At 36.5% G+C, this 26429-nt stretch overlaps 1 protein-coding gene across 1 annotated transcript in view; it reads right to left on the reverse strand.

Moving 5' to 3' along the window:
* Positions 1-26429, reverse strand: part of LOC150099931 (RPA-related protein RADX-like) — a 273154-nt gene that overhangs the window by 238799 nt on the left and 7926 nt on the right. The window contains exons 2-3 of the mRNA XM_090403019.1: positions 19748-19924; positions 2150-2276 (exon numbers count right to left, since the gene is read on the reverse strand). Coding sequence (XP_090259145.1) covers positions 2150-2276; positions 19748-19924 — 304 coding nt within the window. The remainder of the gene's footprint in view (positions 1-2149; positions 2277-19747; positions 19925-26429) is intronic.

The raw sequence follows: 26429 nt of genomic DNA on the forward strand, positions 1-26429 counted from the left end.
CTAGGAATCCACCATGAAGTTCTGACATTTCTTATAGACAACTTCATCGTATGTCTCTCTCTTGCTGAATTAATCAATGTTTTCTTCAGAGTCTGCCAGTGAATCTACAAGGTTTAGTTCTTGGTTTTAAACTTTCTTCTTGAATAATATTTAAATCTATAGTTCACCTCTAAAAGCTTGGTCTTTGATTCATTTTAAGACTCTCTTAAATACTTTGGTTTTCATTCAATTTTATTCTGCTTAAAAGTAAATGATGTTCCTACTTCGAATTTTTGTATACTTGTGTCTTGAACAAATGTAAAGGCATTTCTATCAACAATAACACAATCAATGACACTTTTTTTATTTTTTATGTATTCTCTCCATGTGAATGCATGCACATATTTATGTTGAAATGTGGTGTTAGCAATGACTGGTCCATATCTTGAACAGAAATTCAGCTGATAATTACCATTATTATTGGCTTTGTTCTTTTCTCCAGATTTTCTCAAAACATTTCCACAAGTCCAATATTCATTTTCTATTCTGCTGTTCAGAGATTTAACAAGGACTACCTTTTCCTTTTAATTTTTGTCAGTTGCCTTCTTTAATGATGCAAAAAAAAAAAAAAAAAAAAAAAAACTCTCCACTTCTTCCTTAGTAAATAAATCTCACTATCCAGTTCCCCAATATGATGTTCTAATGACTCAAAAAATGTGCTTCTCTAATGACAAAAAAATCATCCACTTCATCCTCATTAGTAGAACCTTCTGTGAAACTATACACATAAATAAGTCTCACAATCCATTTCCCCATTATGATGTTTTCCCACATTACTCTACTTGATATTGTCTGCCATTCATGACTATCCTTGTGTTCAATGTTCATTACCTATAGCTTTAATTATTTAAAACTTTTTAAATATTGACATCTAATTAAATTTAAAATACCAGTAATTAAAATGTTAAAGCCTACTATGTTAACAACGGTAAGCTTTAACTGCATTTTAATTACTAGCATAAATACTGAAATTATATTCTAAAAGTTTACAACTATAGTATAAATTATGGCATTATTTCTGTGATCTGAAATATTCATTTGAGCTACATTTATGAAGTAAATAGCAATATCCCTTGCATGTTGCTTTTGGTCATCTAAAAGTTGACTAAAGGGTGCATGAACAATCTGACTACTATATACAACTGCTGTTTCATAACTTGATTTGAAAGCAGTTATAATATTTTCCACAAAAAAATGGCAATGTCCAATTCTAAAGTTATTGTGTTATTATCACATATGCATCTGTTGCTGAAACAGACCAGGGACATGCAGTCACTAATGCAACAATGTTGCTCTTGTCTACACAGGACTGCCATTTTTAAATAAAAGATGATTACTCTCATATGCTTTAGCTTACAGTATGATCATTAAAGAGCTCCCACAAATAAAAGTTTATTATTATTTACTGAAGCAAGCATTTAGCCGTGGTCACATCCAGTACATGTATGCCAACATGTACTGGATGTGGTCAAAGAATGAATGATTGAGACTTCAAACTGCACAAAGGTAGCAGTAGCCATATTTTCAATAAAACATTTAGAGGAGTTGTTAAAAATATGGCAGTTAATTTTTTATGTGAAATCTTTTCCAAGGGCCCATTTATTTGAATTATACCTCCCCCCACCAAAAATAGGAGCAAATCCTAGAATGTGAAGTAATTTCATTTTACAGCATAAGACAGTCATGTGCTCATTTCCTCCGTAATGTGCTATTATGTGTATATTGTGGCATGTATTCAATGAATCATCCCATATTGCATGGTGATGCACACCTCAGATAGCTCAGCTGTCTATGTTTTCAACAAGTTTGTAAAAATTGATTTTATGATTATGGATTTCTGAAAATTGTTTCCATGTGGTTTCAACATTAACAGTAGAGGGCTAACTAAGCATTATGGTCAAGGGGTTGATCCCTTGACAGGTTACAAAAAAAGTTCTAGCAAACTGTAACCTTCTTGCCCATTAAGCTTAGTACTCATCACTTATTGATTTTATTTCTAAAACACACATTGGATTAGCCCACATACAATTGTGATTTGCAGCCTACTTTCATAAGAAATGAAATGCTTAAAATAATATAATAAGAAAATCTGAAAAGTTTAATTTCATACCTGGGTAAGGAAAACTTTCAACATCACCAACATCCAAGTCTTCAATGACAACATAAGAATTAGGATGAATATTTTCAAGATAAGCTAGTCCAGCCTGTGTAACGGTGATTTTACATCCAACTTTCAGCTAAAAAAACATTTTAATACATTGCCCTAATAAAAATAAAGTACTAATTATTTATTGTATTTATATGAAACAAATGTGATAACCACCTGCAATGACATAAATTATGTGCATGGATATGCAATGGGTAAATTGAAGGGGGGGGAATATAAAGAAGTGCATGTATTGAAAACAAATTTTATATGTAACATCACAAAGTCCCAAACCAAAATTCAAAATTATTCTTAAATACAACATTAAACTCTGCTGAATATAGAAACTTTAAGGTAAAGGAATATGAGACAAATTTCATACTGTAAAATTGATAATATGACTAATCTGTGTGATAGTCAATCTGGCCTTACAGACCATGTTTTGGATATAATCTACAGTATTTCCTGGAAAAAAACCACCAAGCTTCATCATAGTAAATTCAAAAAAGAAAGAGTGTTTTTAGAATCTGTGGCAGCACTCAGAAATCAAACAAACTTTAATAAATATGGTTGCATTAAACTTCCCAAAATTTTGGAAACATTAATTACCAGAGATCCCATCTTACATCCTAGGCAGTGCAGTAGCTGGGGGGGGGGGGTGATCCACCCTGGACGGCACCTTTTTGAGGGTTTTCATGTGAGACACAATTTTATTTTTTGATGATTCATTTATTTATGTTAGCTTAGTAATTTTTATTACTTAATTAATAATTAGTTTGTAACAACTATGCTTACAACTAAAATAAATAAAATATAAATATCACACAACCATTACAACTCCCTATCATACTATCTTCAAAGTCAAGTGATTCTTCAACAAGTGATAAGGAGTGTAATGAACAAAAAATTCCAGCTGTTGACTTAAAAGATGTTGGTCTTTGGCCTAGTAAGATGACACACTGATCTTACTGATATGTAGAGGTGCGTCCATGGTTCAACATCTAGATTCTGCTTTTGGTGAAGTGATTCATGAGGGTGCATCAATCAAAGGACGAAACAGAAAACTTACATGCGAGTGGTTTTTTAGAACTCTTCCAAGTAATGATATTGAAGTCGTGGTTGGTGTACTTTCCTTCCAAGAAAGCTCTTTATTGCTTTTGTTGCAGACTATTTGCAGACAGAGGTCATTCAAATTTTGATTCTGCAGATGGATTCAACATGTGGCAGAAACTTATTCTTAAAATATTCAACCATGAATCTAGTGTGGCCCATGTCTGATCCTTCGTCTCAATGGAAGGAGTTGGAAATTAGAATCTGACGTGGAGCAACAATTGATAAAAAGGAACAAGAGCAAGTTGAAGAAATTTAGGAGATACTTTCGAGATTGCTGGATATCATTATATTCCTAGCTAAACAAAAATTTAGCTTTACGGGGTCACCAAGAACGAAATCATTACGAGACTGATAATAAACCTGAATCAGCGGGAAATAGAGGAAATTTTTTAGAATTAGTTCATTTGTTGGCGAAATATGATCCAGTGCTATGTGAACATATTCTAAGAATCAAGCTGGGAAAAATATTTGCTAAATCCTATATGTTGCCTACTATTCAGAATGAGTTTATAGAAATTTTGGGAGAAAAAGTAAGAAGAAAGTTATTGAGCAAGTAAAAGAAGCAAAGTATTTTTCTATGATATGTAGTAGAAACTTGGTGGAGTGCACAGGGAGATGCTGTGAGTGTTGTAAAAAAAAATTACTTGAAAATCATAAGTGCTGTAGAACATTAAACTGGTGAAGAAGAAAATAGAGTTACCAGGTCAGATGCTGGCACGCTGCTTGTTGCATTACAATCATTTTCCTTCCTGTGCTTTCTTGGCCTGTGGGAATCCGTCCCAGAGGCCAGAAAATTTCTAGAAGAAATCCTTCTAGAAATTAATGACCCAGAGGTCTACCTCCAAACCAAAGGATTGAATATACAACAAAGTGACGTAAAACTCGAGGCTTTAAAAGCATTTTTAACTGAAAATAGGGACAAATTAGTTAACAACTCAGTAGCTTATTACAAAGAAATTTGTGATGGTCTGGGGATAGTCATGGATCGTTGGTGTAGAAAGAAGAAAAACTGATGGCAGGTGAAGAATCATGATATGCTGAATTGTCATACAAAACTGAGTTGAGGAGAGAAATGTTTTTTTCACTGGAGAGAATGATCCAATCACCAGGTCATTTCAATAGCGTCATGTTCTTGCTGAAAAATATGGCTACCTTACCCCATAGAATCTTTTGAATGATAAATAAAAATGCCCACTAAATCATGATCACGATGACATTAATAAGGAAGACTTAAAGGTCAAAGCTGTATAACTGAGAGGAGACCTCCACATCGCCTTTAAAGGAATGCGGAGAACTGACCAGGGCTTCTGACCTAATGTCCAATCCTCACCTTCTCGTGGTGCACCCTGTTGGGTATCTACTTGGATACTGAACGAACGAGGATGGGCTGGCAATTTGGGATTTAGCCGACCAAATTGTTGTAATTCTTATTGGCTTAAACCAATATAGAAAATGATGGTACAACATGACAAAATTTCATGCCGGGTGGGGCGTTGCACGGTTAAACAAGGCCCCCATTGTTTCCACCAGGAAACCAGGGCGACAGCGAAAAGTCAGCTACTGGAACAAATCTGAAAACACCCCAACTCAACATCACCAGAGTTAAAGATCAGTACTATCAACATAAGAAGCCTGAATGGCAAAGAAATGGAGCTAGCTGAGGAATTAGATAAGTACCAGATCAACATAATAGGGGGTGACTGAAACAAAAAAGATAAAAAGTGGTGAGATCTTTCTGAGCAATAAATACAAAATGTTATATTCAGGCAATGACAATCAAGGAAAAGAAGTTGTAGCCATAGTATTCAACACAAAATACGAGGCTAATCTTCTTGAATGGCAGGCAGTCTCAAGTAGAGTAATGTGGGCAAATATGAGAATGGGGAACTGGACAATGAGACTTATTTGTGCCTATGGTCCCACAGAGGGTTCTACTAAGGAAGAAGTAGAGGAATTTTTTGATACTTTAGAAAAAGCAACTGACACAATGAAGAAGGAAAAGTTGGTCCTTTTTGGGGATCTAAATAGCAGAGTAGGAAATGATTGTGAGACATACAAAAATAATTTGGGAAAATTTGGAGAAAAGAGCAAAGCTAATAATAATGGCAAATATCTGTTGGATTTCTGCTCGGGACATGGACTGGTTATTACTAACACTATGTTCCAACATACAAATGTGCACAAATTCATGTGGAGAGAAGAGGCAAGAAATAAGAAAAGTCTCACTGACTATGTTATTGTTGATTGTGATGTTTTCTGATGATGACGAGTTCCTCGCTGAGAGAAAAAGACTCCAGAGTTTTATTTCTGTTGCTGCTACGCAAGACAAAACAGGGACGTGGAAGAGGACCTGGAACTGCAAAAGTTCAAGATCCCCTTGAACTTTTGCAGTTTATTCTAAAATACAGTCTTGAGAACTCAGTTCCAAATATTATAATAATACTGTGAATTTTCCTTGCAATTGCTGTAAGTATTGCTAGTTCTGAGAGGAGTTTTGTTAAATTAAAATCGATTAAGAATTACCTAAGATCTGCAACGAGTACCTTGAGTTTAAGAAATCTTGCCATACTGTCTATATCTATAGAACAGCAAACTGAGTGATGAAACAGACTTCGACAACGTCATTGACGATTTTGCTAACATAAAAGCAAGAAAAATAACATTTTAGAATTTTGGAATTAAAGTTTTACTTCAAAAATAAACACGTTTTAATTTATTTCCCTATACCTCATTTTGATTTTTTAGTAGTATTTTTGGTGTGTATTGAGAGGAATGGCAAACTCAGGGACCGTCCTGGGCAGCAAAAGCTCTAGCTATGCCACTGATCTTAGGCCACCTACAAATGCCCATAGAAGGTGCACCACCTAGATAGGCCTTTAGAGTTATCCACGTGTTTCACTTAGTATTGTGTTGTATTTGAGTGTGTGTTACAACAGTTTTTTTTTTTTTTGTAATCCCTGAAGCTATCTCAGTGATTGAGACAAAATATTGAAAGCATTAAAATCGGTTTTAATCCTTTCCAAGTGCTGTACATATTCCATTAAACCTCCAACATGATTCTGTTGTATGGTCTATTTGTGGAAACACCATCCTGTTTCCACAAATATGCAGTTTCAAATGCCATGTTTCAGCTCTTAAGTAGAGTCTGGTTTCTGTCCCCTCCGTTTCTTTTTACATATAGCGTAGGTGATTGACAGTCAAGCTTTCCATAACATAATTATTTATCAAGTGGATTTGCAGCAGTAAATCCACTTATGCAAACTAAATGACAGAGATTACATGGGACTGAACCTATTGGTTCAGTCCCATTTCGGAAGACTTCCCTATCTGCTAGTGGATAATCCTTTCCTCACAAGCTGCTGTTAGATATTGAATAAAGTTCTTTCACTATAGAAATAATTCATTCAAGATTTAACAAACATAACAAATCAACAAAGAGATACCTGTGTTTAAATAAAGAAGCAAACTGTAAAAAGGGCTATAAATGAATGCCGTTAAAGTGGAATTACAAAATTATATTTAAGTAATGTGATCTGTTTGTAAAGTATAACAACTGAAAGGTGTTCTATGTGAAGTGTTTATTTTTGCCAGTGGACTTTGAACTTTTGTTCGAAGTCCACTGGCGAAATTTCAGCTGAATGCTTGACCTACGGCAGTAGCACTTGCACAGCAAGCTCATATTTCTCAAAAGACACTAAGGAGAAGATCATCCCATATGCACAAGAGGACGCAGTATGGAAAAATGTCTCGCGTGAAAAAGAAAAATTGGTGCTGAGCGGAAAACATAGCAGTAAAGATGGGACAAAGGATGCAACATAAAAGGAGTCTGCACTCCTTTCACAGGGCTTTTTTTCTTGGATGTCGGGTCGCTCTCTCTCCCACCTCATCGAGGGTTCCGGATTGCCTTCTGCTGTTTGATGTCAACACCGGTTTGTTCCAGAGTCCAGGCTTGGTATGTCTTTGGAGAGGAATAGCCAAGTGCGATAGCTGAGACGGCAATGCAGACGAGACAAGTGGCGACGGAGCACGTCAAGCACGGGCACAATGGCAGCTTTCAAGATAACCAGATCGAATGACCTCCTTGAGTGACCACATGGATCAAAGCCAGAATGAGATGTCTAATCACAATTTGAGAGAAAAGGATCGAGCAGTGCAAGATGAATTATGAACTAAGTAACGGACCCGCTGAACATCACTGGAGTTGGTAATGTACGGTTTTTGTTTTCCTTTTCCTTTTGAAAGGATGAAATGTTGTGAATTAATGTGCAAAGACATTCTAGTGTAGGACTTTTAAGTGATTGGTATAGGTAGCAGTAGCATAACTCCTATGATCAATTCTTTAAAGGATGTTATATTAGATAAATTATGTCAAGTATGTTATTACAAGGGGATTGATAAATCATAATCTAAATTCTCATCCATTGTATGGATGAGAATTTAGATCCGTATGTTGTATGAAGGTAGTGTTTAATTTTATAGAAAGGTTTCATGATTGAATCTAGTTGATTTGAAACTCATCATCATATTCCTGACATATATCCTCAAGGGGTGTAATAGGATATGATAGTACTAAATGAAAAATTTATAGCATTACTAACTTTCTATCTACAATTTTTCTCCAAATCAGTCTGTTACTTGTCAAGACTCCAATATTATATATTATCATTATCAGATCTTATATTTCTATCATCTAAGGCACATCTACCTATATCTTGGTCTTCCTCTAGGTCATTTTCCTGCTAACCTGGCAGAGAACACTTGTTTTGCTAATCTTTCCTCGCCCATTCTGTTTAAGTGACCATACCACCTGAGATTAGCTCTGCTAACGAATTCCTGGATGCCGACAATGTCAAGTTCTTTCCTAATATCCTCATTTTTAATATGATATTGCCATTGATGCCATCTGTTCATGCCTCATCTTTCTCAGGACTCTCATATCTGCAGTCTCTAGTCTTTGGTCAAGTGTTTTACTTCTGACCCAGCTCTCAGATCCATAAGTTAAAACTCGTTTGAACATTGTCTTGTATACAGCTAATTTAGTGTTCCGACTAATTTCTCTCTTATTCCATATGAATTTATTCAATTGACTTCGTACCATACCAGCTTCGTCGATTCTGTTGTCTATTTCCATATCTAATTTACCATCTTAACTAAAAATCATGCCTAAGTAGCTGAAATGTTTTACTTGTCAACTGTGTTGTGAACGGTTACCTGTTCACAACACAGTTGACATTTTCAACAATTCTACCTATTTTCATTATCTTTGTCTTTTTATTGCTGACTTTCATACCATATCTATTACAACAGTTATTCAATTTAGTCAGGGAATCTTGCAAACTTGTAGCGGATTTATTTAGAAGTATAACATGCTCCACATAAAGCAAAGAGCTGACATTAACATCTCCAATTCTGATATCATGTTTAATACCACTTTCCTTCATAATGTGATCCATATAGATAATGAATAACAGAAGGAAAAATGTACATCATTTTCTCACACCAGATTTAACATTAAACCATCTTCTTGTACTTCCTTCAATTCTAACTGCCAATATGCAACTCAAATACAGAGTACGTATTGCTTGATATAATGTCCCATTGACACCATATAACTGTAGCTTACTGAATAGCTTCTCTCTTGGCACCTTGTCATATGTCTTTTCCAGATCGACAAAACTTAAATACAGATCTTTGTTATATTCCCATGCTTTCTCAACTATTTGTCGTAAATTGAAGATCTGATCCTGACAGCCTCTATTTGGCCTGAATCCAGCTTGTTCTTCACCAAGCTTTTCTTTCACAATTCTTCTCAACCGTTTTTCAAGATCTTGCCTGGAGCACTCAGTAGGGAAATACTTCTGAAATTCTGACATTCAGTTTTATTTCCCTTTTTATATATGGGTACAATTAAAGCTCTATCGGGAGCTCATCGGGAATCATCCCTCTGTCCAAACTTTCCGAACTATGCAGTGCAGCCACTGTAAGACCTTTAATACCACCATACTTCAGCCTTTCTGTTCGAATACCATCTACTACTGCTGCCTTTCCACATTTCAAGCCTTTGATGGCTTTTTCTACTTCAAGTATTATTATTATTATTACTACTATTATTACGGGCAACTCCAGGGAGTCATTGGACTCATCGAGGGAGGCCCCAAATCATATTCATCACAACTATTTGACATTCATACAGTATCTATCATACCTCGCCTTAAACTCATTCACTGTCACAGCATCCACCACAGACTCAGGGAGTGCATTCCACTCATTCACTACTCTAAAAGTAAAGAACCCAGCTCTAACACCTTTACTAACCACACTTTTGCCCAGTTTCCATGGATGTCCCCTAGTCCTCCCACAACCAGCCCTGTACTCAAAAATATCTTCTGAATTAATTTTATAGAAACCCTTCAGTAATTTGAATGTCTCAATCATATCTCCCCTCCTCCGCCTATCAACCAATTTTTGCAACCCACAAATCCTCAACCTGTTCTCATACGGTTCATTCCACAGACCTGCTATCATCTTGGTCACTCGCCTCTGGATCCTCTCCACCTCCTCCCCATCAAGAAGAAACCTAGGTGACCAAATCTGAGCACAGTAGTCTAGATGGGGTCTTATCAAGGCTCGATACAGAGGAACAATAACCTGCTTGTCTCTGCTTGTCATCGTATTCTTCAGCAACCAAGTGATTTGATGAGCTGTTTTGGTCACTTTTGCAATGAGTCCCCTAAATTTCAATTCCTTATCTACCAACACTCCTAAATCTCGTGACTCATCAATTTCCTGGAGCACGGTTCCACCAATGCAGTAAACTGCCGCCAATCTTTTCACCCCAAAATGCATAACCTTACATTTTGCCACATTAAACTGACATCCATTCTCCTTAGCCCAGACCTCCAATCTATCCAAATCATCCTGCAAAATTTTGACGTCATCTGCATTCACTATTGCCCTACCCAACTTCGCATCATCCGCAAACAAATGAACTGTTCCTCTCAGATCATTTCCTATATCATTTATGAACAAATTAAACAGCAGTGGTCCAAGAACAGATCCTTGTGGCACACCACTAGTCACGGGCCGTCTTGTGGACTCTACTCCCGAGTAAACCACTCTCTGATATCTCTCCGTCAACCACCCTCCTATCCATTTCACCAACCCTATGTCCATTCCCATATGCTGCAATTTACTGATTAGAATTCCATGTGGAATCCTGTCAAAGGCCTTGGCAAGGTCCAGTAGAATCACCGTAAACCCATTACCCTTATCCAGTTCAGCCGTCACTGTGTTATAATACGTGAGCAAGTTACTGAGGCATGACCTACCCTTCACAAAACCATGCTGTCCCCGATACAGTATCCCATTTTCTTCTATCCAATCTTGTATTTTCCTCTTGACTATTTTCTCTAAGACCTTGACAATGATTCCTGATATGCTAATCGGTCGGTAATTTACTACAGCAGTCTTGGAACCACCTTTATGCAGTGGAACTATTTTCCCCTCTTTCCACCCGCTCGGGACTAACCCAGACCCGAAACTCAAATTAAACAAAATGGTCAAGGGTACTGACAATTCTTTAGCTGCTTCTCGTACAACACGAGCTGGTATACCATCCAATCCCACAGATGTATTGACATTGAGGTTATGCAATAGACTACTCACCTCCACTTCATTAACCACAATTCCCGTATAATCTACTGGTTTATTCGTTTCTGCAATGTCACCACCTGGATGATATACTTTTGCAAAGTGCTCACTCAGTAACTCAACTATCTCAACTGATTCAGTTACCTCCCTACCATCGGCATTCTTTAAAATCAATCTGCCATGTACATTTTTCCTTTTACTTGCTACATATCTAAGAAACTGTTTAGGATTCTCTTTAGCCTGCATGGCCAATGTTCTTTCGTAATCCTTTTTTGCTTTTCTTACCACACTCGTCACCCTTCTGGCCTGCGCTTTATACAGTTCATGTGCCTGCCGGTCACCCTTCTCCTTAAATTCCCTCCATAGTTGTTTCTTTTTTTGCAACTCAAGCTTAATGGTGTTATTCATCCATTTAACCCCTACTTGATTTATTATTCGGACTCTAGGTATACAGTCAGCCATTGCTTCATGCAAGCACTTCTTAACTACCTCCCATGCACTATCAACTTCTAGTCCTTGCAGTTGTACATGCCATGGCACTGAACCAATCAAACTCCTAAGCTTGTCATACTTTCCAGTCCGATAATTCCACATGTACCCTGTCTTAATTGAAAATTCTATACCTTTAGCCACCTCCCAAGTTAAGACCCTATGATCACTCTCACCGATTGGTGGCAATGTGGTCATATTTGTTACAACCAAATCCTCAGATGTAATTACTAAGTCAAGCACTCTCTGACCCCTAGTATTTTCCATTACATGCTGTCGCAGATAGTTATCCCTCAATAACCGCATAAAATCCAGTTCCTTCCTTCCGTGTGTCCTCTCCTCACTCCAATCAATGCGACCATAGTTGAAATCTCCCATAATAATCACCCTCCTTCCACCCATTTCTTCTATTTGCTTGTGCATACTGTCACCACCATCTTTTCCATCACCTGGTCTATAGCAGCACCCAATTGTATATTTAGTTCTGCTAGCCACAATCTCACACCAAATGGCCTCAAATGTGCTCTTTTCTCTATCCTGCAATTCAACTTCTATTCTCCTTGGCTGGAGCTCATCAGCTATCATCAACAATACTCCTCCCCCCATTTTATTCTCTCTGTCATTCCTGAACACACTATACCCATCACATTCAATCCCACTAGTTATATCATCTACAGTCAGCCATGTTTCACTAATACCTATAACCTGTGGTCTGGAAGTGCCAACCATGGCCAAAAACTCTTCCTTCTTGTTCCTAATACTCCTAGTATTAGTGTACATGAATTTAAGACCCCCATTAGCCCCAACCCTACCTTGATGCCTTATATTAACTATCCCACTCAGATTTGTTGTCCTTATTTGCTCTGGCATATTATATTCATTCTTACATTCAACTGCCTCCATAAGGACTGTATCTCTACTCCCCCCCCCTAACAAATCTAGTTTCCCTGAGTTTGCACATCCACTACATTCAGCAACACTTTCTCAAGTCTTCTTACACCGTAACCATTCAAATGCAAGCCATCCATCTTATAGTTCCAACATATCCAACACTTACATATCCAAGTATGGATATGTATTCCTGACTGTATGCCCGTTGAGTGTTTTTTTACCACTGTGTATCACTGCTTGTTTCATTTAGCAATTTTTCGAAGTAATTACTCCATACTTCAAGGATATCTTTTTCTCCTGTTTTCATGCCATCTTTATAATCTCTAACTCCTTTTACAGTACTCTTTCCTCCATTCCTAAGCTTCTTCAACATCCTCCAGAATATTTTGCCACCTTCTTGATATTTATTTTCTATGTTCTTGCCAAAGTCCTCCAATGTTACTTATGTTTAACTAGTTTTACACAGTGTTTAGCTTTCTTACATTTGTCTCTGTATTCTCTAAGAGCACAAGCTGACTTATTTGATAGGAACTTTTGATATGCTTTCTTCTTTTCCTTCACTGCCTCTTTAACTTCCTGTGTCCACCATGGAGTTCTGATTTTTCTATCCTTGCAAACAACCTCACCACATGCCTCTCTGGCTGAATCAATCAGGGTTTTCTTCAAGGCTTGCCACTGAATCTCCAAGGTTCTTTCATTTTTTTTTCCCCATAATCTTTGTGTATTTTAGCATACAATTGACATCTGAGAGCTGCTCAACTTTTATTTGCTTTTTAAACTTTCTTACATGTTATTCTTTTCAATATTAAATTCAATTTTATCCTGCTCAAGACTAAATAGTGATCGCTTCCAATTTCAAATCCTCTGATCACTCTGGTGTCCTGCATCAGGGAGAAAAAATCACTATCAACAATTACATAGTCAATGAGACTTTTCTTATTCCTTGCCTCTTCTCTCCATGTGAATTTGTGCACATTTTTATGTTGGAACATGGTGTTAGTAATAACCAGTCCATGTCCTGAGCAGAAATCCAACATATATTTGCCATTATTATGAGCTTTGCTCTTTCCTCCAAATTTTCCCAAAATATTTTTGTATGTCTGACAATTATTTCCTACTCTGCTATTTAGATCCCCAAAAAGGACCAACTTTTCCTTTTTCATTGTGTCTGTTGCTTTTTCTAAAGTATCAAAAAATTCCTCCACTTCTACTGTAGTAGAACTTTCTGTGGGACCATAGGCACAAATAAGTCTCATTGTCCAATTCTCCATTTTGATATTTGCCCACATCACTCTACCTGCCATTCAAGAAGATTAGCCTCGTATTTTGTGTTGAATACTATTGCTACTCCTTCTTTTCCTTGATTGTCATTTTCTGAATATAACATTTGGTATTTATTGTTCAGAAAGATCTCACCAGTTTTTATCTTTTTAGTTTCATTCACCCCTATTATGTCGATCAGGTACTTATCTAATTCCTCAGCTAGCTCCATTTCTTTGCCATTCAGGCTTCTTATGTTGATAGTACCAATCTTTAACTCTGGTGATGTTGAGTTGGGGTGTGCTTTCAGATTTGTTCCAGTAGCTGACTTTTCGCTGTTTGCCCTGGTTCCCTGGCAAAAACAATGGAGGGGCTTGTTTAACTGCATGATGCCCCAGCCGGCATGAAATTTTGTCATGTTGTACCATCATTTTCTATATTGGTTTAAGCCAATAAGAATACAATTTGGTCGGCTAAATCCCAAATTGCCAACCCATTCTTGTTCGTTCAGTATCCAGGTAGATACCCAACAGGGTGCACTACGAGAAGGTGAGGATTGGACATTAGGTCAGAAGCTCTGGTCGGTTCTCTGCATTCCTTTAAAGGCTATGTGGAGGTCTCCTCTCAGTTATATAGCTTTGACCCTTAAGCATCCCAATTTGAAACTCAGTTGTCTTAAACATTCCTTAACTTAGAATGACAATAATTTAGTAGAGTGTATGAATGTAAATATGTATTCATTTGAATTCAATAAATGTACCACGTATTTTACCTGATTCTTGGCCTGAGAATGAATTTAATGCACCACTCATTTTTTAATAGGAACCTGAGCGGAACAGAATAGCATGTTTAAAACCACAACTGCAAATGATAGTTAATGAAAGTGATATAATAGATAATTCAGTACTAGGTATTAATGATAGATTGATTATTTCTGCATATTATCTGAGAGTTCTGCCTTGGTTAAGAGATCTTTCTAACCTAATGGTATTGGCTGGCACAGCGAAACAAATAAATTTGCCAGTATCTTATCGGGAAGTAACTCCAGATAGGCGAAACAAAGGATTTGTTTTCTGCCCAAGGGATACCCTTTGTCTAAGTAATTAATGCTCTTGATCAATCTAGGAATCGGCCAAATTGTGTAGATAGTGTTTCTGCAACTAGCACTGCAGCCAAATTTAAGTTAGGATCTTAAGCGCTGTTAAGACAAGTGAATATATAGAAGTGAATAAAGGTAAAATTGTGAGATATATACATGCTAATAATAAAAAGGAACGACACAACACTGCTATACTTGGACCCCCCCCCCCTCTCTCTAACTATAACCTAGAAGGGTAAGAATTACAGTAAGGATACAACTTGCATAACAGGAAGCAACAAGACTCAAGTCCAAAATCACATTTGGACTCCAGTCCAAATGTGATTTTGGACTTGAGTCTTGTTGCTTCCTGGATGAAATGGGTATATGGATACAACCTATATGCAAGTTGTATCCATTAGTCTTTCATCCCTAATGCATGACTAATTTTTCCCACTATTCCACTAATATTAAAAAACAGCATAAAAATTAGTCTTCAAGCAGCTAAAAAGAGTCCTGTTAAAATGAACAAAGTTTTAAAAATACAATAATTTATTATTATAAATGGGGAACACAATAAAAATATAACCAAAAGCACCAACAAAAGACCATTAATAAAAAATATTTCACACCACAGTTTATAATATCAATGATGTGTACAGTATACTACCACTTCCAAACCCAATCTGTTACTCATCTTTGAACCTCGACTGACACCCTCTACGTCTATAGCTCAGCTAAACTTTTCACAGAACACCATGCATGATGCTATCTAGAAAAAAAAAAAGGGGGGGGAGGGACATGGATTTTTGTCAAGTCTGATATCTCATGCCAAAGGTAATCAAGACCTAGAATCTCCTTTGCATGATCTGGCTTGGTTGAAATCTTGTTTGAATCATTTTATTTTCTTCATTTGCTGCATTAACTGCCTCCCTATTCTGATGCCAATACTGATAGTTTTGATTATATATGTGAAAGTTGATTATATACAGTCCAATCAATGAGAGAACTTTCCTTAGAAATTTCAACATCCACAATTCTGAGTAGCTCTCCTTCTCTAACTTTAGAGACCAAACTAGAAGAGAAGCTAAATTGTTTGTTGTCGGTAATCGTCTAATGCAAATTATTAACCAGAATTCTAGATAATCTTCATCATTTTCACAGCAACCCTGGACCTTTTGCTTAACTAGCTTTTCTCCACTACCATAACACAAGCTTGTCCATGTTTCTTTTTCCACAGATCATCCTTCTCTTGGCCAATCTCAGCCACATTATTTATTTATTTAGCGTATGGCTCACACATGAAAAGTTACATTACATTAATCCTTAATATATATGGACATAGTAATAGACATATGTACAATAATAAGATATAATACAGTCATAAAAGAGACACTCAAGAATAGGCTACAACTGAATATCTAGGTTGATTATCCAGTCGACTGCACTTGGTGTAGTATGGATAAAGTCTGACAGGTTTCCACTGTATGCACGTAGGACACATTCTGCTATAATATGATTAATTGTCTGGCGGGGTGATCCACAGTCGCGGTGGGGTGAGGCAATCATGCCCCATTTGTAAAGGTAGTCTGCACATCTGCCATGGTTGGTGCGGATTTGGTTAAGGGCAGACCAAGTTTTCGAGGTAGATCAAAATCCGAAGATATCTGTGTTGGGTCCACTAATTCATGGAAGATCCCTGTTGAAGTGTTATACCAGGACTCTTTCCACTTCTCCTTCATGTTGAAACTTGTCTCGGCAAGATTTTTTGCTGTTAAGATTGGAGGGTACCTTGACTTTAGCCTGTTTTTATTTCTAGGGGTGGAATGTCTTCATGGATTAGAAGATTTTGGATTTCCATGATTTTGCTGTATTCATGTAGAAGAAAGTTGGATCTGCGGATGTGTGGAGGCAAGATGTTGCTTAGCACTGGGAGCCAGTAGGTTGGGGTTGATTTTACAGTCCCAGAAATAATGAGCATAGTGGTGTTAAGCTGGGCATCAACCAAATACACATGGGCACTGTTCAGCCATACGGATGAGCAGTATTCAGCTGTAGAGTAAACGAGGCCAAGAGCAGTGCAGCGAAACGTTGTTGTGAGGCACTGCAAGTTGTTCCACATAGTTTTTGCAGTATATTGTTTCTTGTTTTTAGCTTGAATGATGTGTTAATGATATGTGGTTTAAAAGATAGTGTTCTATCTAGAGTGACGTCCAGATATTTCGGGAATCTGTTGTAGTGTAGCAGTTTGCGGTTGAAGTAGACACATATCTCAGCCACATATCCTATGGTATACTACAATGGTACCAACTGGGATGACCTTGGAATTCTATGCTTCTTTCTCTTCGTTTTTGATTATTGCTTCTGCTCTCCTGATCCAAGCACTTGCTCTGATCTAATAACCAAAATTATTCTTACTGAGAAGAGTGCCTTTATTCTATATTCCACACAATGCCGATAACCATTATCCAAGCTCAAAAATACAGCATGCACTGAAGGCTCAAGTTAAAAAATCCAGCCAATCATTCAGTTTACACTATAGCATACTGTAAAAAAAGCACCAACCAGACTTTGTAAAGGCCAAATGAACTGAGCTTGCCTCTTGCCCAAATGATATGATGCCTTTTGGTACTATGCCAAGGCTGTTAGGTAAACTTCTATCCTACTATGTTTTCACCCCTCTCTCTCTCTTATCTTGATGGAATAATGATAACATCTAAAGATAAGGCAAACCTCCTGGCATCAGTCCTTTCCTCCAACTCTTTAGATGACTAAGGCAAATTTGTCGGCTATTCCACCCTCATTTGTCTCCTCTGTTCTCCAGAACCAACTGTCCAACATGCACTTCAGAGTTAATTCTCATTCAGTGTCAACTTTCTATGCTTTTATATTCCATTAGTATTTATCCCACGGTCTGGAAATTAGCTCACATACAACCTATTCCCAAGAAGGGTGACAAGTCCTTTCTATTTAACTACTAACCAATTTCTCGTACCTTGGCTCTGTTTTAAGTAATAGAATGAACCATCAACATTCAGCTCCTATGCTATTTTGAAAGTGCCCAACTAATAAATGATAGCCAGTATGAATTCTATCATTGTCGATCAACAGAGGATCTGCTAATTTATGTCACTCATCTTTGGAAAAACATCATTGAAAAATTTGGTGAGTCTCAAGTGATTGCTCTTGATATCTCCAAGGCTTTTGATAAGGACTGACAAGGGTCTATTAAGTAAGCTCTCATCATTTGGCCCATCCCATGACTTCTGCAACTGGTTGCCAGCTTCCTGACTGGATTCACACTAAATTTGATGATGGAGGGTTCCTTATCCTCTCACTATGCAACAAACTTCGGGTTCCACAGAGTTCTGTTCTCTGCTCCCCGTTGACTACAAATCCAATACGCAGCTTTTCTGAGGATAGCACACTACATTCCTCCTTTTCCTAATTTAATACACCACTATACAAACCATTACAACCCCCAGAACAGCAATATTCAATAGGGTTTGGACAATTTATATAATCATTCAAAGTTTTTAGTTCCGAAGAATCTGTTCTTTACTTGTAAATAGAAAAGAATGAATGACTTACCTTGCAAATGACAGAGATTTGATTTCTCAATTCCATTAACTGCATAACTTGTTTATTATAAGAAAGAATTTACTCAATCACAGGCTAGAGATTTCCTTGCATACGTTAAATGCTTCTCAGAAATTAGTGCAGTAAAGAGCAGTTAAAATAACTAAAAGAAAATTTCAAACCATTCCTCGGAGTTTTCTAGGCGTCTCCTCATTACATAAATTTATTTAGTCACTCAAATGTGTATTTATTATGACATTTGCTGGTCAGCTCAAAAGCAACTTGCACAGCTGCAGTCATTCGTTCTTCTTTGCTATCTATCTCTCTCTCTTTGTATTCTTTCTTCTTTTCCCATCTTTCATCCTCTTCTGATTATCAATTTTGATTGAGGTTTTTTGAGATTTACATTTCCTTCCTTAACACTCACATGAGCGCTAGGAGGCCAATAGTTAGGCTGTGTCTTTGCACACACTCAGCTTTTGTCTCCATTATCACAACCTTGTGTAAAAACATAAGCAAATCACCACTATTTCATTTACACAATTTTAGCATGCTGCATGAGAAACTGAAGGTAAGTTGAAAATTTAGTATTGGCATATTTCCCTCTTCTTTTCTCAATGAAATTCATTCTTTACTTCTGTACACTTTACTGGAAAAATGCAAATTGCATGGCTATTTTTATGCTCTGTTGCATTTAATCCAGATTAATTAAATATAGATTAAACAACTCATATGCATAATTCTCACCTTACTTTTCATTAAATCTCATATCATTCTCACATCCAGTATCCATAATCAGGGCTATCCACAGTTTATTACCAACTGGAAAGACTTCCTTAACACTTTACATTAAAGGGCATGATACATGCTCAGATATGACCAAAATTAGATTTTTTCTGTTCATATTAAAACTTATTATTACTGCAGAAAGCTAACTAATGCTTGAACTGCTTTCCTTTTTCACTTCCCTAGACTTCTTCATATGTACTTTTTCAATCCATAACTATCAGGCACTGACTTTATATACAAAATGTCACAGAAATGTGTAAGTACATGCACAAACAGTATTTACATATGGATATCAGAGAACATGGAGTAGTTATTAGTGCAATAAATCATATGAAACCCAGTACGATTCATTAATAATGCAGAAATCAAATCATACTGCAAACAGTTACTACATCAAGGGAAGGGCCACTACCCCTTCCTTTGATGCATGGCATTGTGCATGTCTGCAAGGAGATGTGCTTTGCATTATGGGATATGCTGAGACAGGGAGCAATGAGAGCTTGGTCCACCTTTACTACAAGTTGCCTCAGTCCTGAAGGTACTTCAGGTGCAAACTTTGTTTGCATACACTTGGATAAAGGATTAAACTAAATTTATTAGTTTAACCAAGTGGAAAATAAACTTCCACCTTGTTGTCAAACAGTACTTGTGCCTAGCTCTGGTAGTAATCACACAAAATATTTAAACAAAATTAAAAAGAAAGCAATACTTACAATATTTTTTTGAACCAAATTTCCCTGATTACACGCTAAGAGGGTCTTCAATTTAATTTTCTTATCTGTAACAATGATATCATACAAATATATATGTCTATACTCTTCATTTCCCTTTTTGATATTTATGGAATCCAAATATGCTCTGTCAGCAAGGTAGCAATATATTCCAATAACCTAAAAAATAAATAATAATAAAAAAACCTCTCTCTTAAATATAAATAATTCTCCTCTAGAATTATTTATATTTAATAGTTTTAGGCACTAATCCAAACCCATATAAATATATAATAAATTTATTGCTTACACTTGGATAAAGGATTAAACTAAATTTATTAAAGTCTAATCAAGTGAAAAAAAAAAAAATCCACCACCATATAAATACAAAACAAACAAAAGGAATGTTATTTCATGTTACACAGCTTAAAATAATGTTATTTACATTTTAAGAGTGTACAGTTTATACCAATCATATTTAACCCATAGTTTGGCTGTGATGTGTTTACAATCAGTCACACATTGAAAATGTATTACAGTCATCTCTTAACCTCCAACAACCAAACCTTCATTTTACTGTTAAACAGTGAAATAACTTTAAATTAAAATAACTACCCAATATTTAAAGCTTCACATTAAGGCTGTCATTAACAAGAACATACACGTGCGGACACCAGTCTATATAATGATTCCCTAGAGGCCTTACCTCTGGAAAGGAACAGAAGAAACAATAAAAAAAAAAAAAATTATTATTACGTAATAACACCTCCAAGGACTCATCGTAGGAGGGCACTCTACTCCACACATCTCGCTATCTTCCCTACTACTTAATTCTCCGACTACACCCAACTACCATCAATGACCATCAATGCCATCTACTACCCATCAAACCAATAACAGTATTTTTTGTCTGTAAATTGCATGTGTTTTGATGGCCGATTTGCCTGTACACAAGATGAAAAACCTGAGTTTCTGGGAGAATAAACCCTACTACCTCTGTATGAGATCGGCTAACTCACTTTCAATTGAAACAGTCCATATAAAGATTCCTTTCATTATGACAAGAATTATACATTGGCCTTTTCCAACTGAACTTTTTCTAAGCGTTGTTTTTTGACTGGTTCCTGAGTTAGTAAATCTCTGGCACAAGCAAGCGAATTTTTTTCGCCCAGAAATGCAGGTTTTTTGTCCCATAAATTCAAGAAATTCAACCGAAGAACACACACTATTTCATATATTTTTTTTTTTTAAAAATGTTGTGCTAGGGTTAGGGACTACGAGATGGCACTTGAATCGTATTTCACTGCAGGCTGCTTAAATTAGTGAGAGCCTTGGGTCAGCTATCTCTGATTGGCTACCAGTTGAGACTGAACTGCCCACTCAGTCTCCAAAAGTTAGATAGGGCTAAAATGGCCTCACCTACTCCCTATACGAGAATAAAAGGTATAAGCTGATAATAATAATTAATTTAATTAATTATCATTTCAGACCATTAGCTTTGATTTAACAAATGTGCAACTACTTATACAGCAGCATTCGAATTTGGCACATATGCTGTACTATTCTATTATTCAAATTCTTTACCACTGTTCTTCACTCTCACTGATGATATTTATACAATACACTAGACAAAATATTTGTAAAAAAGTAAAATACATATTACTTTCTATTGTGGCACATGCATGAATGTTTAATTATGAGGTCTTACTACACAAGTTTTATACTTCCATATCTCAGCATTTCCAGTCAAATATCATCTACTTCAACTGTTTTTCTATATTTCGGGCGTGTGATGACTTTTGAAGCTTACTAATGTGTACAAGGGTGGTCTGAAAAGCTCTCAGCCTAAAAATGTAAAAACATATTTATACTTTCAAAATTATTGTTATTTTTCAACATAATCTCCCTTAAGACTAATACATTTATTCCAACGATGCTCCAGCGCCATTATACTGTCCCTGTAGTGGTTCTCAATTAGATCTGCAAAATATCCCTCTATAGCCTGCAATCACCTCTTGATTCAAAGGAAAATGCTGACCAGTGAGGAAGAGTTTTAGTTTTGGGAAGAGAAAGAAGTCAGAGAGAGCCAAATCTGGGGAATAGGGTGAATGTTCCAACAATTCATAGTGCAAATCCCTTAATTTTATCATTGCCAAAACACCTTTATGGGCAGGTGCATTGTCCTGATGAAAGATGATTTTTTTTTCTTCTGCAACCAGGTCTTTTCTCATGAATTTTTTCATCTAGTTAAAAGATCGGAATATTCCCCAATTATTGTTTTACCCTTTTCAAGATAACTAATAAACAAAATGCCTTCAGCATCCCAAAACACTGATGCCATGACCTTTCCTGCTGATGGAACTGACTTTGTCTTTTTTGGCACTGAACAACCAGCTTCTGTCCACTATTTTGATTACTGTTTGGATTCTGGTGTGTAATGGTGAATCCAAGTCTCTTCCATAGTAATAAATCAATGCACAAAATCAGTTTTATTCTTGTTAAAACGCTCCACGCACTGTTCAGAGATTTTCATGTGAGTGCGTTTTTGATCTGCTGCGAGCAAGCGAGGTACCCATCTTGCACAAAGCTTTTTCATTTGCAATTCTTCATGCAAAATATATCCTACACGTTCTTTTGAAATGCCTATAGTCTCAGCAATTTCATGCAATTACACTCACTGGTCATCCAATACCATATCGTGCATTTGATCAATGATTTTTGGTGTTGTCTTCGGACATCCTTCACGTGGTTCATCTTCAAGGCTGGTATGGCCATGTTTAAACTCGGCAGCCCATTTCTTAATTGTCGAAAATGAAGGAGAAGAGTGCCCATAATCTTTTATGAACTTCGAATGAGTTTCTTTTAGTGTTAAACCTTCTTTTACAAAGAATTTTATAACTGCACAATACTCAATTTTATCCATTTCAAGGGATACAGACAACACTTTTGCTTCAGACAGCTGTATAAAACAAATTACTTGATAGAATGACTCGTTTTGGCATGGATGCTTATGACAGATGTACCAACTTAGAAAAAAAACTTGCCGATAGTGTTTCCATCTATGGTCGAGGCTGAGAACATTTCAGACCACCTTTGTATTTGGATTGTAGTCCTCTTGAATCTTTTCTACCACTATTCTGTCACTACCTGTTTCATTTAAAAATCTGTTAGAAAAGTGGAAACTAGTAAGAATGTAGAAGATAAATATCAGGAAGGTGGCAAAATGTTCTGGAGGCAGTTGAAAACTTAAAAATGGAGAAAATACCGTAAAAGGCATCACAGATGACAAAAGTGACTTCTTCAGTTTTACTGTCACTTTTATCATATCTGATGCCGTTTACAGTATTTTCTCCATTTTTAAGTTTTCAACTGCCTCCAGAATATTTTGCCACCTTCCTGATATTTAACTTCTACATTCTTACTAGTCTCCACTTTTTATAACTATTGCTTTTCAGGAAATAACAATGTATACTAAAATATTAGTTATAATAACTTTAATTAATACCTTCCTATATTTTTTTCAGCACCACTAAATTGCCATCATCACGATCATAAAAACAATGATATGTGCACACAGGCACTAACACTGGGCAAATGAGGCTGAAGAAAGACACCCATCCTAGAGTCCTCAGCACCCTTAGCACCCCCTAGTGGGCCAGATTGGATGGTCTTAGATGTTGAACTGAAGACCTGAGGATGAGTGCTTCCCAAATTTGGGGCAGTCTTGCACCCAAATTTGTTGAGGTTTGGAAACTTTTTCAGAGCTGAGGTAGATTTGCAGAATAGCTTCTCATATTTGTATTTGCTGAAGTGTAATAGAGTTGCCTTCTCCCAGCATATCCTTTGGTGGTTGTCCAAAAGCAATGTCAGCAAGTTCTGAGTGGCAGTAATGGTGGAACTGGCATAGTCCTTTTGTTTAGAAATTCTAATATTGGCTGTCTGCACATAGTAGGACAGTTTGCAACTGCAAGGGACCTAGTAGATCTAGGGGATGTTGTCCCCTAGATCTGAGGAATCTTTGGTGGAGCAGATAAGGGATGCCAATTTTTTATGTGGTCTGTAAGTGGTTGTATTTCCTTAGGATTTTTTTAAATTTTTGGATGTGCTCTGGATATATGGGATGGTGATAGATCTTGTGTAATCTCTGTTCTGAAAGGGGGGGGGGGGTGCAGTTACAGGTTTTAATATTTTTTGGGGATTGTAGCCATTGGCCAAAAAGAGTGTTCAGAATATGGTCAAGTTCACTAGTTAGGGTCCTGTTGCCAGAACTGATTAATTTTGCACTGTGTTCAGGAGCAGATTATGCTTGCTGAGCATCACTGGTAGTAAAATCTATGAGGCCACTAAAAAAGTGTTTATATACGTACATCCAACAAAGATAACTAGGACTTCACTATAACAAAAATGAAACGTGATTTAATATTTTTATTTTAAAACACTGCAATAATTTTTTCTTTATAATAACATCAGGCATAAAATATATAAAAAATAAACATTAAAATTACAACAAAATAATAAAATATTTTAAGAAAAAAAGAAAGAAATATATTTAAGTTGGAGTAAAAGATTAAATATTTTCCTCAATTTTTCTTTGGCAAATTCATTGATTATTTTCAAAGTACTGAAAGTTCAGGGCCCATGGTAGCCATCAGGTCTGATAACTGCTTGATACGCTTCTGTGTTGTATAGGGTTTTTTATAATCCCATATTGTTGGGATTGGGAGGGACTGCTGATGAATGTATCTACCGGTTTTCTGTAAACGGAGAATGTCAGGGATTCTATCAGGCTGGCATATTAATCAGTGTCTAGGAATGGGAGACTATTGTTGTTTTCCTATTCTAAGGTAAAATGGATCTTGGTGTGTTGATTGTATACATATGTTAAGAAAATGTTGTATATATCTAGCCATGTGGCCAAATGGCTACGTAGCATAGCCAAGCAGTGGGTTTATGCAGGGAAGAGTTTAATGATATTTCTTCAAAGGCCTCCATAAAGAAGTTGGCCATGGGTGGAGAAAGAGGAGAAACTTGTGGCTGTTCCGTCTATCTGTTTGGAATTTTCCTTGCCATACGAAATAGCCTGAATTTGTGGTGAACTGAAACAGGACTGAGATATCAGGAAGAAATATGGTTTAGATGGGGTCTAAGTGTCATTGAGTGGAAGTGAATAAAGAGGAGACATTAAATTATTAATCATTATTAATGATTAATAATTAAATTATTATACTGGCTTTAAAGTGGGCCAAGTTTTTTGTGTGAAGGTGTATAGCCAGTATATTGTGTGAGCACTTTGGCTAAATTGTATGTGGGTGAATCAACGCCATCCATAATGGAAGGTAATGGCATATTTTTTTTTATGGATTTTTTTATATTTTTTAGTAGTCCATATATCTGGGGAGTCTAGATTTCTACGGATTTAGTTTGTTTGTGACTTCTACAGGCCAAGAAGTAATCTTTTTAAGCAGCCTATAGAGTGTTCTGATCTTGCATTGGTGGGATCATAATATACAGGAAGTTTGGTAGAGTGATCTCAAAGTAAGGAGGCAAGCTTATCTGTGTAATCTAATTGGTTTAAATCCATGCTGGCATTTCCCTTATCTGCTTTGGTAATTACTATTCTGTTGTTTTTTTCATTTCTTGCAGAGCTTCAAATTCTTTTCTTGAGAGGCTGTGTTTTTGTGATTTAGCATGAGTACATTGGCTATATCCAGTCTAATGTCGTTAGCAATATGGTTGGGAAGGCTGACCTTGGATCATTTCTTCTGCAGGAATTTTTTTAGGAGCACGTAGTTATGGCCACGTTCAGGTGGACTAATTGCTTTCAATTTTAGGGTGAAGGATGAGAAGTATACTACAGTGTTAGGAGGTAGTAGGCCTAAAAGTTGAGTTTAATAGATTTTCATATTTCTTGATGTGCCGACATTGTATTTTTTTGAAATCTTTGTTTGCCGAAGTGTTCGAGACTTTGAAAAAGATCATTCAAAGGTCAACATTCAGCATCGTGGCAAGCGCCTCTTCTAAAGCACAGATAGCTTTGTTAGTGTCAGCTAGGAGAATGCGAGTAGCAGTGATCTGCTCCTGTAAAAGAACAAAGCTAGTGCCTCTAAATGAGGAGAGCTTTTTGGCGAACCAGGGTTTCAAGTTCACACAATTCAGGATAACGTTATTATCCTGGCAGCATTCTAAAAAGGCTAATTTATTTAGTTATCTATGGGTATCTTCAGGGTTATTATTTACAGAGTTACACGGTTATCTAGATCACTAGTCTCCACATGACTTTTGTTTAGTTACTTTTATACACAGTTCAGATTTGTTACATTTTTCTCTGTATTCAGGGCTTCTGCTGATATTGTTTGTTTATCAGAATTATTTTGAATCAAGAATTATTATTATTAATGGAGTCCAGAGACTGGAGACCCAAACTATTATACACACAAAATCTATCATACTTTTCTTCAAACTCATTCACTGACAGGGAACTCAACTAATTCTGGCAATCCATTCCACTCATTTACCACTCTCCATGCAAAAAAAATCTGGTCTGGACACCCAGGGCCAGCTCTACCGACAGTGCAACGCATGCATTTGCACAGGGCAGCAAGTTTTTTGGGGGCAGAAAAATTGGCCTAAACTATACGAAAAAATAAATCATAAAAAAGTAATTTATTCCTTCTCTGTTGAAACC

The sequence above is a fragment of the Typopeltis vanoorti genome, chromosome 13, assembly GCF_054136105.1.
Source record: "Typopeltis vanoorti isolate ZY-2024b chromosome 13, IOZ_Tvanoo_1.0, whole genome shotgun sequence".
Lineage (NCBI taxonomy): Eukaryota > Metazoa > Arthropoda > Arachnida > Uropygi > Thelyphonidae > Typopeltis > Typopeltis vanoorti.